At 39.2% G+C, this 12182-nt stretch overlaps 1 protein-coding gene across 1 annotated transcript; it reads left to right on the top strand.

The window, feature by feature from the left end:
- Positions 1–252: 252 nt before the first annotated feature.
- On the top strand, positions 253–10407 carry si:ch211-243g18.2 (uncharacterized protein LOC559906 homolog). The gene is made up of 9 exons (XM_046860340.1): positions 253–356; positions 1365–1756; positions 3047–3129; positions 4516–4672; positions 5632–5796; positions 6381–6506; positions 9055–9272; positions 9369–9397; positions 9831–10407. Exons 2-9 carry the CDS (start codon positions 1370–1372, stop codon positions 9944–9946), a joined length of 1281 nt encoding a protein of 426 aa, XP_046716296.1. The 5' UTR covers positions 253–356; positions 1365–1369; the 3' UTR covers positions 9947–10407.
- Positions 10408–12182: the final 1775 nt, after the last annotated feature.

The raw sequence follows: 12182 nt of genomic DNA, 5'->3' as shown, positions 1-12182 counted from the left end.
GTCTGACTTTTAACACTCATTTAACAAAGTAGAAAGAAAGAAAAAGGTGTGTGTGTGTGTGTGTGTGTGTGTGTGTGTGTGTGTGTGTGTGTGTGTGTGTGTGTGAAAGAGAGAGAGAGAGAGAGAGAGAGAGAGAGAGAGAGAATAAACTCCTCCCCCAGGTGAACAGGTACGCTGCTCCACCTCTTTCAGTATATAAGGGTCTAGTTTCTCTGTGCTGGACATTGTGTTCCCCTCACACACATTCCTCCATCATCTTCATTCCTCCATCATCTTCATTCCTCCATCATCTTCTTACCTCCCCCATCTTCATCCCTCCATCATCTTCATTCTTCCATCATCTTCAGGTTGTGAAGGTAAGCGCTGTATGATGCTGTGGGCAGTAAACATTAATGTGTTTTTTGAAATAGCTAAAATAGGATGTGTGTGTGTGTGTGTGTGTGTGTGTGTGTGTGTGTGTGTGTGTGTGTGTGTGAGATTAAGTAAAAGTGACCTGATCCTGGGGTTTAATCGTTTGATCTCCAACTGCATTTAAACAACAGCAGCTCTGTTTCCTGGAGAACTAATCACTCACACACACACACACACACACACACACACACACACACACACACACCTGCTTCTCTCTCTGTAACTGAATTAAACTAAATTTATAAACTGAATTTCTCTGTTCTGCCATAAAATCCAAAAGAGTCAAAAGAAAGTAAAAAATCCCTCAAATATTTTTAATGCAAATTTTTTATTGTATACAAATAAATGTATCAGAAAGAAAGAATTATAATTAAAGCTATTATACAGTCAATTAATCAAAATGAGACAGAGAGGAGAAAGAAATGAGACAGAAAGAAGGCAAAGAGAAGACAGAGAAGAGACAGAGAGGAGACAGAGAGGAGACAGAGAGGAAGCAGAAGACAGAAATTAAGCAAAACTAAGGCAGGAAGAAGGGAGGAAGAATAAAGACAGAAAAGAGGTATAGAGGAGAGACAGAAAGAGGGCAAAAGAGAGGCAGAGAGGAGAAAGAAAGGAGGCAGAATGTAAATAGACCATGGACTCCTGCCTCCTGCGCTGAGTGTTAGCAGGAAAGTTGGAGGAACGTAAGCAGGCACACTGACGCTGTACAGTAAAGAAAGAGATAATGAGGGAGATGGAGAAGCAGTGAGAAGAATCACTTTTACACACGTGTGAAAGGACGTGTCTGTGTGATGCGGTATACAGAAGCCTTTTATTTTCCACTGAACGCAGACGTTTACACGCCTCACACCGAGGAGTTCACCAGGAGCCCTAAGATAATCAGGAACAGATTTATGATCTAAATGAGCTATGCATTTGACTATCTTCTATCTTCTGTGCATTCGTGTCCACAGACATCATGACGTCCATGTCCATGAGAAGTTTCTCCATCGGCAGACAGCCATCCTTCTCCAACTTATCTCTGAGAGACACCGGGCGCGGCCGAACCAAAGCTGCCGTCTCGTTCTCAGCAGCCAAACCCCTCTCCCGCTCCACCTCCATGAGCATGGCTGACATGAACAGCCTCTCCAACCTGTCGCTCAATGGCCTCGGCAGCAGCACCAACGATAAGGAAGCCATGCAGAGCCTCAACAGCCGTCTGGCCAACTACCTGGAGAAAGTGCGCTCTCTGGAGAAGTCCAACGCCGACCTCGAGCTCCGCATCAAGCAGCTCATGCTGGAGAGGGTTCCCAAAGGCCATGACATAGACGCCATGTTGGCTCAGGCTCATGCCCTGGAGCACGAGGTATAACACACACACAAACAACTGGGTTTCTGCCTTGTACGATTCTCCTCAGGGTTCCTACAGTGTAGACCAGGAGTGTGTAACCCTTGTCATTTACAAAAGATTTCCTCAGAGAGTTCTTTCAGTAGTTCAAGTGGAGAATCTGAACAACCATTAAAGGCTGCTTTTTTTCTGAGTCTGTAGAAAAGTTGAGTGTAACCCACCCTGAAGATCTATGTGCTTTAAAAAAAGTTTTTAAAAACAAGCCTCTGGAAATGGTTCCTGAAAGGTTCTTTGGGTAGTTAAGAGTAAACAAAAGGTTCATTGAGTGGATGAGCTGAAGAACACAGTGTAAACGAGTCAAATCCAGAACTAAATTCATTAAGAAAATAGTCCCTTAAAGGGTTTTTGCATATTTAAATGTTCTTTCCCCAAAATAGACAAAGTGATTGAACATTATGTGTTCTACATCTGGATTTTCCAGAAGACTCATGAGGCTCTTTTGAGACTTTTCAGAAGGTAAGAATAAACAGGAAAGGAAGGAAGGAATAAGGGGGTAAAGAAGATGGACAGAGAGACAGGGAGTGAGATAGAGAGACAGAGAGAGAGAGAGAGATATAGAGAGAGATAAAGGAAGACAGAATGAGACCTTGTGGTAGTGAATTTTGGGAAGCAGATTATGGTCAGTGTTGTACTGAGTTATACCAGGGTTCAGTAATTCAGGATTTTTTTTGGTCACTGGAGCTGGACGGAGCTCAGAGTCTCAGGTTGCTGTTTCCTCAATAGGGCCAGCATCAGATAACAAACCAAGAGTAGAAGATTGATGGATTAAACCCAATCCAATCTGCTACAACACTCATCTAAAGTTCACCAAAAGCATGGCGGCTACCTTTCGAGACAGCTCCAGAAGAAAATAAAAACATGCTCCTGGATGCAAGAAAACTCCAGATTATCTCCTGTTTGAGTTTATATGTAAATCAATGTTCTGGATCATGATGATGTGATGATAGAAACATGTTCATGTTCTTTCATTACAGGTGTATTTAGAAGATCTTTGTTTTATTTGTCAGAGTTCATGTTATCATTTTTCAAACTTTAGAGTTTTTGGTATCTTCTGGAAGATTTGGTGTGATGAGTAACAGTTGACTCTGCAGGTTGTGTGAAGTTTTGGTGGTTAATGATCAGCTCTTCTCAATCTTCACTCCAGATCACATGGTTACTCTTTAACACAAAAAATGTGATCGTTAAGAAGGTTAAATATTTAATAAAATCAGGGAAGAAATTGGTCTTCATTTTTTCCCTAATATCCAGGTCAGGAAGAGGACTCTGGAAAATGCTCGCATCATGCTGGAGATTGACAACGCCAAGCTGGCTGCAGATGACTTCAGAATCAAGTGAGTGAGGAGATGAATTTTCCGCCTTAAATAAATCTACAAACTAAGAAAAAAGGGGGAAAGGATCCTCAAAGCTTCTTTGGGCTTTATTCTGTAAAATGGACAAGCTGGAGAACCAATACAGTGTAGACTGGAAGTGTGTGATTTGTTTCACTTTAAAAAAGGGTTCCTTCAAAGTTAAGTTCTTTACATGTTCCTTTAAATGGATAAACTGAAAAACCATTAAAGGCTACCTTTTTTGCAGAGTTTAGACCAGGAACGTAGAAACCATCCTAAAGATCTGTACGCTTTTAAAAAACAGGGTTCCTCAGATGTTCTTTGGAACGGTAAAAGTGATTGAAATGGACTAGCTGAAGTACACATTATTTTTGACAGTGTAGACCAGGAGTGCCTTATCTAAGATTTAATATTTTTCTAAAACGAGTTCCTCAGATGTTCTCTGGAAAGATAAAAGTTCTCTCCCCAAAGTAGACAAGCTGAAGACAAATTATCTGTTTTAGGTTTTACTTTTGTTAACCAGTGCCTATGTTCCTCAAGGGTTCTTAGAATAATTACACATTCCTTGATATGGGAAAGTTGAAAACCTGCGTGAGAGAGTTCTGAGTTATTCTGAGAGAGTTCTGAGTTATTCTGAGAGAGTTCTGAGATATTCTGAGAGAGTTCTGAGATATTCTGAGAGAGTTCTGAGTTACTCTGAGAGAGTTGACCAGGATTGTGTGATCTAAATGTCCTAAAGACTGTTACAATTATGGTTCTTCAGAGGTTAAAACAAATACAGGTGTGGTTGACCTTTTTTTAAAAGTGAAGATGAGGAGTGTCCATGTATTGAAGATTTAACATTCTTATAATAATTATTTGTGTATTATCAACATATATTTCAGTAGAATTTTATTCTATTAGGGTTCCACTGACAAAGATGAAGATCATCTTCTTGAAATGAAGATCTCTCGTTCTGGGTTTAACAGTGTCCTGTCAATCCATGCTCATTAAAAAACAAGGGTTTCTCAACAGATTATTAAGGGTTCTGGATTGACCTTTTTTTCTGAACATGCAGACAGGAATGTCCTTAAAAATCTTCATTCATTAAAAAAAGTTCCCTAAAGGTTCTTGCTCTAGTTTACAGATTATTTCCTAAAATAATGGAGCTGATGAAGGTTCTGAATTTGACCTTTTTTGCAAGATTTATCTCACCAATTATTTTTAGATCTGTGCTGTAAGTTCCTGAAGGGTTCTTTAGATGATTGAGTTTCTAAATAGTTTTTTTTTTTTTTTTTTTTTACATTAAAGTTTTTTTTTTTTTTGTTGGAAAAACCAACACTGTGTTCCTCTAAATAAAACATCTAGAGAAAGTGTTGATGGAAGTCTGGGAGTGTGTTTGTGTTCCAGATGGGAAACTGAGAGTGCTATGTGTCAGTCAGTGGAGAGAGATTGTGTGGCTCTGAAAAAGGCCAAGACAGACCATGATCAGATTATCGCCACACTACGAGGGGACCTGGACAGCCTGAAGGAGGAGCTTTACTTCCTGAAGAAGAACCATGAGGAGGTATGTGTTTAAAAGCACACTATTAGATATTAGATTTAGGTATTTTTAATTCTGAAATCTTTGCAATGGAGGAAGTCTGCTCTCCCAATCTGGCAACCCTGTCCAGTCCACTGCTTCTACTCGAACACGGGGCAGAGTGACTCCTGCCCCAGTGGGCTGCTAGTGCAGTTCGTGTTTTTACATTCTGGGACCCAGTATGTAAAAACAGTTGCTGTTGATAGTAACTAGGTGCAATAGCAACTCTCTGGAGTTAAATTGAGCAGGATTTGCCTCAGATATTTTATTTTGAAGAAAATTGAAGTGAATGAGGACTTCAAAATAGCAGAGCTTCTATTAAACCGAAATTGAAACTGTACAGTAGCAAAATGTTTTGTTCCATATGATATAAAATGAAAATTAGAAATTAGAGACTAAAAATAGAATAGAGGAATGAAATTAAATTTAGAAAATAATCAAATAGATTTAAATTGCTGTGAAAATTAAATTGAAATAGAATTGTGTATCTTGTGACCTCATTATGCCTCATAAAGTTTGCATGTATGTTCTGTAATAATGAAAACACCCTGATTTATAGCAAAGATTCGGTGGTCCAGTTCAGCACAGAGATGTTACTGCTCCATCATTCTAGATGCGTGTTCAAAACCAGGATGAGACTAGCGTGTGCGTTAGAGCCTCGTAGCGTGCAATTGGCATGTAGTCATTACAAAGACAACAGAAGGTAACACAAGACATCCATCAAATATTTAGAGACTAAGTCAATAATGAAAAGACTTCCTCCTACTCCACACTGCCGATGCGGTATCAGGTTCTTTACACTGATGCATCACACACACACACGTGTTTGCCCGTGTACGGACCACACCCGATTAAGCAAACACGTGTGAATTTACACAAACTTAATCAAATACACAATCAAATACCATTAGGCTGAGCTGTGAAGTTACGTGAACTCTGTGCAGGAGATGGATAGCCTGCGGGCTCGGATAGCACAGGAGGACGTCAACGTTGAGGTGGACGCCGCTCGTGGTCCTGAACTCGGCTCGGTGCTGTCTGAACTCCGCTCTCAGTACGAGGGCATCGTGCAGAAGAACAAGGAACAAGCGGAGGACTGGTACCGCAAAAAGGTCAGGGATTAACACACTCGATTCCGATTGGCCACTGATACCGAATATTATCCATACAGTTTCCATAGTAACCGCTTGATACAAGCACAATGGTTGATAAGGTGTAGTTTTCTCTTTCCTCTTTTAAAGAGAAATTTAACTTGACATTTATAGAAGGAGTATCTAGTGTCCAGAACCAAAGTTGTGTTTTCTTGATAACAAAAAAATATATGTAAAAAATTGAGGCTTCAGATCTATAATTACTCCTGGATCAGGAAGACCAGGTGTGTTGAATCAATTTCCTGTCAATCTATGTTCGTTAAAAATTATTATGGTTCTGGGTGGATATTTTGTTTCTGAAAGTATAGACCAGTTTTTCCCTCCTGCAGAAGATCTATAAATATTATAAAAAAGAGTTCCTTCTTTGAAAAAGTAAGGAGACCACTTCTGTTGTCCAACCACACCTTTAACCTTTCACACCATCTTTTCAAAATACATAGGAATGTTCCAGAATATGTTTCACTTCTATAGTAACCTTGTGTAACATTCCTCATGACCTCGCTGAACCACGTGTACGGCGTGTTTAAAGTGTTCCTCTTGTACAGCTGGAGGTGGTGCAGACGGAGGTGAGGGAGAGCAACGAGGCTCTGCGAGGAGCTCAGAGCGAACTCACCGAGAGGCAGCGCTTCCTGCAGACTCTGGAGGTGGAACTGGAGAGCCTCCACAAACAGGTCAGAACCACCATGATGCAGGAGAGGAGGAGGAGGGAGGGAGGGGAAGTGAAGGTGGGGGCAACCTTTTAAAAACACTGCTTCTGTTTACAGAGCGCTTATAGAATTACAGAGCAATTTAAGACTTTGCCCTTTTCAAACACAAGTCCCTAAAGCTCAGTGCTGCCCGGCCCGTGTCCCCGTGTCCCCGTGTCCCCGTTCTGTGTTCTGTTTTTTTTCCCGGTCCACAAGCACCTGGCTGATCGGGGTCAGTCAATTTCAGGTTGAGAATGTGAAAGCGATTCCGCTTAAAGGGACATTTGTGCTCGTGGTGAGGACTGAATAATCGCTCAGTATCACCTGCTGCATCAGCGACAACCTTTCTCATGAGAGCTCGGTTTTCACTTAAGACGCACTTATCTCGCTCTCGGGTCGGATCGGGATCAGGATCAGGAAGATGTCGGCCTTAGTGCAGACTTTTTTTCATGAGCTGCACATTTACTGTAAACAGATTACATAGGGGACTGTTTCAAAGGAATTACAGCAAAAACGCAAACACAATCAACCCTCAGCCACACAAACACAAACACACAAACACACAATCCCACACACTTGTTTTTTCTATTCCATGGAATGAACACAATCTACAATCTCTCTTATCTGAACTTGAAATAACAATATTCTAAAGTCTAGAAGGACTCTCTGTCTGCATGCAACACTGCGGAGTCATGTCTTCTTATCGCAGATGACATGTCTGTGATTTCATCACGGACAGCAAGTTAGAACAAAGAACACGTGAAATTATGCGTGAAACTGAGCAAATCTGCCACAGAGATTTGACATACGTCAACATACGGCGGTGTGAGGCGTTCGATGTGCTTTGAGTGGCACGTGAGCTTCCAGACTGGGAGAACACGAGATCAGGAAGACCTATGGCTCGTGCATGATGATTATATATTTTATATATTTTTTATATATATATATATATATATATATATATATATATATATATATATATATATATATATATGTGAATATATTCCACCACCATGACTTCTTACCTCCAGGGCTTCTCCTCTGACACTGTTATAGACCATTGTAGTGGTATTAAGTCATGTAACTTAATACCTGACCTTACACTGGTCTATGACCCAAAATACAGGCTTCTGGAGGTGAATAAAGGTTTAAACCAAACATTTCCTCAAACATTTCCCTTATCTTTCTTGTCTTTAACCGTAAAATAAATATCAAAAATTCTTATCAGTTCAGATTTCTTCAATAAGAAATATTCAGCTTCTAAACAGAATCCATACATACTGTTACTCTGTGGGCTGAAATTAATTCTGTATAATGACTGGTGTTAGTGGTTTATGGCAGTTTGGAATAAACTGGTCAGACCGGCTAATGATGAGATCTCAGTAATAACCACAACTCATTTCCATCTCTTTAATATTTACACTGAAAAAAATGGGGGGATTAAATAAGCAGTAAAACGACACTCTGTTGTAGAGTTCTACAAAGAACCTTTAAGAGTTTTCTTTTCCTATAAGGAGTGTATGGTATGGATGATGCTCTGGCACAGTCAGCAGGTACACTGTGTAGTTACAGAGGCTGTGAAAAGTGTGGAAACATCTCGTAACTATGGTTTATGAAACACATTTGGTTTTTTTCTATTCAACAAACTCAGTAAAAAGCAAAAATGCAAACGAATCTGACAGTTAATGAGTGGAAAAAAGTTCTGTGGAGTCCAAATGGGACCTTTGTGTCTCTAACAGAAGAACTTGTGTAAGAAAGAGAACAGGACAGAAGATCTGATCAGACTCCTTCACCCCCACACTCACACACATGGAGGTGGAAGTTGGTTTGGGGTTGTTTTGGAGCAGATAAGATTCCAAGAAAGTGAAAGAAATCCTGAACCAACACGGCTCCTATTCCACACTTCATCACCATGAAGTTCCGTCTGGACTGCAGCTCATTGGAAGCGACTTCACTGTACAACAAGACGATGAGCCGAAGCTCACGTATGAGTTCAGTACGTGGTATTTAGAGAGGAAACAGACGTCTGGAGTGATATCTATCATGACCTGCCCAGTCACCGCACCTAAATCCTATTAAACTGCTCTGAGATGAAGAAGAACATCTCACACTAGTGAAGAACATTTTGGCGAATATGTGTGTGTGTGTGTGTGTGTGTGTGTGTGTGTGTGTGTGTGTGTGTGTAACTTTAGGAGAATGGAACACTGAACTGCATCTATAATTCACACAAAGTTCTTATCCATCACTACTTTTACTTTCCATACTGAGGTCTGTTCAGAAACAGGAAATTATTTCTTTCTTTTTTTTCTGATTTTCCTGAAGCCAGACAGGAAGTGACACAGTGACACTGTTTTCTTGAAATGACCCTGAAAGTAAAAAAAAAAAAAGCATCAATTAATTGAATAAGCATTTAAAAAAATGATGTCGAACAATTTATCATTAATAAAGGTTTTGATCTTTTCAGTTCACTTTTTTTGATTGAATGATTATGAGATTAACGTTGGACCAATTCTGACCTCGTCCCATCGCTCAGGTTGCTGCCCTGGAGGGGAACCTGGGTGAAACAGGTCAGAAGTATGCCCTGGAGATGGAGCGCCTGCAGGCCACACTGAACCAGCTAGAGGAGGATCTCTCTCAGCTTCGGCTGGACATGCAACGCAACAAAACCGACTACGAGCAGCTCCTGCGCATTAAACAGAACCTGGAGCTGGAGATCGCCACCTACAGGCGCTTGCTGGAGGGAGAGGAAGCGTGAGTGCTGAAATCAAGGGTTTTGTTTACTTTTAATCGACTTTCAGTTTAGTTCATTTGAAATCTGATGTTCTGCTTATTCTTCATCTCTTGCAGCGTTAAGGAAGTCCTTCCACCTCCTAAGAGTGAGTATTCGAGCATGCCAGGATACGTGCACTTGTTCATATGTTTACAAAAGAGAAATAACTCCTGCCCATTCCTTCACTCTGTGACATAAGCAGCTTTCACTTCGATAAGAGTTCTGTTTCACTCGAGACCCACCCAGCTTACTCTGGTTAATGAACTCAGCACAATCTGATTAAAGGTTTGGCTTCGGGTTAAAAATACATCATCTGTTTGTCCGGTATGAAACGAGCTGAGAGGTCGACTCACGTCTCATAGCAGCAAGGCAACTAACACACGCCGTGGCTGCAGACTAATGACAGATTAAACGCCGTACACCGAGCAACGTCGCAAAACACAGCAGCACGTCCTTGCCTACGCAAACCTGACCCTAAAAACTTCATATGCCTCAGGTTTTTCATTTTCCTGACTGACGTTTGCTGTTGTCCTCCACAGAAGAGCCTGACGTTCGCACCAGGAAGATCGTCAAGGTGGTTACTCAAACCATGATCAACGGGAAAGTGGTGGATGAATCCAGCGAGGTGGAACAAATCGAAGAGTCCAAGAAGTGAGAATCCGAGTCCAAAATAAAGCTCTCATTGTTCGTTAGGGACCGCATTAACGACCCCCAACACACACACACACACACACAGACACACAGACACACAGACACCCCACAGGAGGCCCCTGAAGGACTCTCACGTTTCAGTTTCAGACCCATCAAAGCCTTTCAGACTGATCATCTTTCCTGCGTCTTTCTCCAGCTACACAAAGAGGCCACATTACCAGAGTAAACAGATATCTGCTTCTCCAGGTCCGTACACGGGATAAAGTCCTTCCTTTGTGCTTTAGTGTTTTTAGTGAGAGATTCTTTTATCATTATTTTTTTCCCCTTTTTCCTGCTTGCTTGCAATTTGAGCACTTCTTCTAGGATTATGAAAGCAGGATGAAAGTAGTGCTCTGTAATCTCTAATCTGTAAACAGTTTCTAGTGTAACGATTTGGGAAATAATAAAATAGTTCCTTCAGGTCTACAGGTTTGATTTCATTTTTCCTCTTTGCCACATTTCTTAATGCTGTTTGGGTTGAATAATGCTCCATTCATCCATTTATCTGTACCAGTTCCAGATTTCTTCACTATTTTGTATTTAATTTCACACACACACACACACACACACACACACACACACACACACACACACACACACACACACTTATATTTATACTCATATTTATAAATATTACAGTTTATAAGAAGCATCCCATATAAACAGCACTACCAAAAAGTTTTAATAAATTCAGTGTAGATTTTTAAGATGGGTTTTTGGTCTTTTTCTTTATACGTATATTATACTATTAATTGGATTGTATAGCATATTATTATTATTATTATTATTATTATTATTATTATTATAAATATTATTATTATTATTATTATTATTTTATTATTATTATTATTTTATTATTATTATTATTATTATTATTATTATTATTATTATTATTATATTATTATTATTATTATAGACAAACCCAGTGCATCTAATGCATTAATTGTACTACAAATATTTTGTCTTTATTCGTCCCAGCCCCGGTCGCTTCAGTGAGGTGTGTGAGGCTGGAATTGTGTCTTGCTCATAAAACTTCAAAGCACTTTCTGTATTTGCATACTATTTTCTTTACAAATGAACGCAGTGCGAGATTCCGAGATCAGAACACGCGGTTCTCCTCTTTCAGACTCATCCTACTGTTGTGTACGAGTTTCCAGGCAGAGTTTCAGATGATTTAAATGACTCGTGTACAACACTGTCTACAGGTGCAACTTTCCTAAAATAAACACGGGGATAGAAAACACAAAGCAGAGCGTTTTTAATACAGTACAGCAATTTTATTGAATTGAATGTAAAAAAGTTACACAGCAGACGTGAATCATAATCAAAGCAGATTAAAATAAACTTTTGTTTTTCTGTTAAACAAATATTGAGATTGGAAAGTTAATAAGATAATTATCTCAGGATGTTGTATTTATATATGGATTATATATATATATATATATATATATAAAATATCTTAGTAAATATTTCTTTCTGGTGTGTATATTGTCTAAGAAATACATTTTTATGCAAGTATAAAATAAATAAATACATTTAGTTAGTTAATTAATAATAATATTAATAATAATAATAATATATAAGTAGTTTAATAGTAATTTTTTTATATCACTTAAGTAATATTTAGAATCATAAATAAATAAATAAAAATCAACATTTAAAAGTGTATTTGAAATATTTATAAGTAAAAATGTATGAATGTTAGTTTTCAGCGCTGATTCTAGAGCATAGAGATTCTCTCTCTCTCACACCAGGTGATCATCTAACTCTGGATTTCTAAATGAGACTTCTAACTTTCTGCCAGTTTTAACTTCGGGTTCTTACTCTCCTACGTTCTCAAGGATCTCATTTTTTAGGGGTTTTCACTAATTGGTTTGAACTTTTTGTGGGTTCCGAGCACAGGTTCTTTAGCCTCGACAACTCGACACTGAATCACTGAACCTTCTTAGAAGGTTCCTCAAGGCCTTTTTGGATGCTCTGACTAAGTTCTAACTAACATGTTTTCTAAAAGAGAAACTCAAAATGGTGAACCATCAACAATTCAACGATCTACTGTTTGTGTTGTGTATGTTGTGCGTATGTACGTGGTGTCTGTGTGTTTTGTGTGTGTTGTGTATGTCTGTTGCGTGTGTTCAACACTATTTAGATCATTAATTGTAATTAGGGGTTTGTAGCAACATGTTCCTTTTGATTGAAAGTAA

The sequence above is a fragment of the Silurus meridionalis genome, chromosome 11 (genome assembly GCF_014805685.1).
Source record: "Silurus meridionalis isolate SWU-2019-XX chromosome 11, ASM1480568v1, whole genome shotgun sequence".
NCBI lineage: Eukaryota > Metazoa > Chordata > Actinopteri > Siluriformes > Siluridae > Silurus > Silurus meridionalis.
This window is presented reverse-complemented; position numbering and strand designations above follow the sequence as displayed.

Bases quoted from the DNA above. Each gene is read 5' to 3' on its own strand.
- si:ch211-243g18.2 (XM_046860340.1), top strand. From the start codon at position 1,370: ATGACGTCCATGTCCATGAGAAGTTTCTCCATCGGCAGACAGCCATCC. The intron at 4,673-5,631 runs GTATGTGTTTAA...AACTCTGTGCAG, and splicing joins TGAAGAAGAACCATGAGGAG to GAGATGGATAGCCTGCGGGC. The intron at 6,507-9,054 runs GTCAGAACCACC...CCCATCGCTCAG, and splicing joins TGGAGAGCCTCCACAAACAG to GTTGCTGCCCTGGAGGGGAA.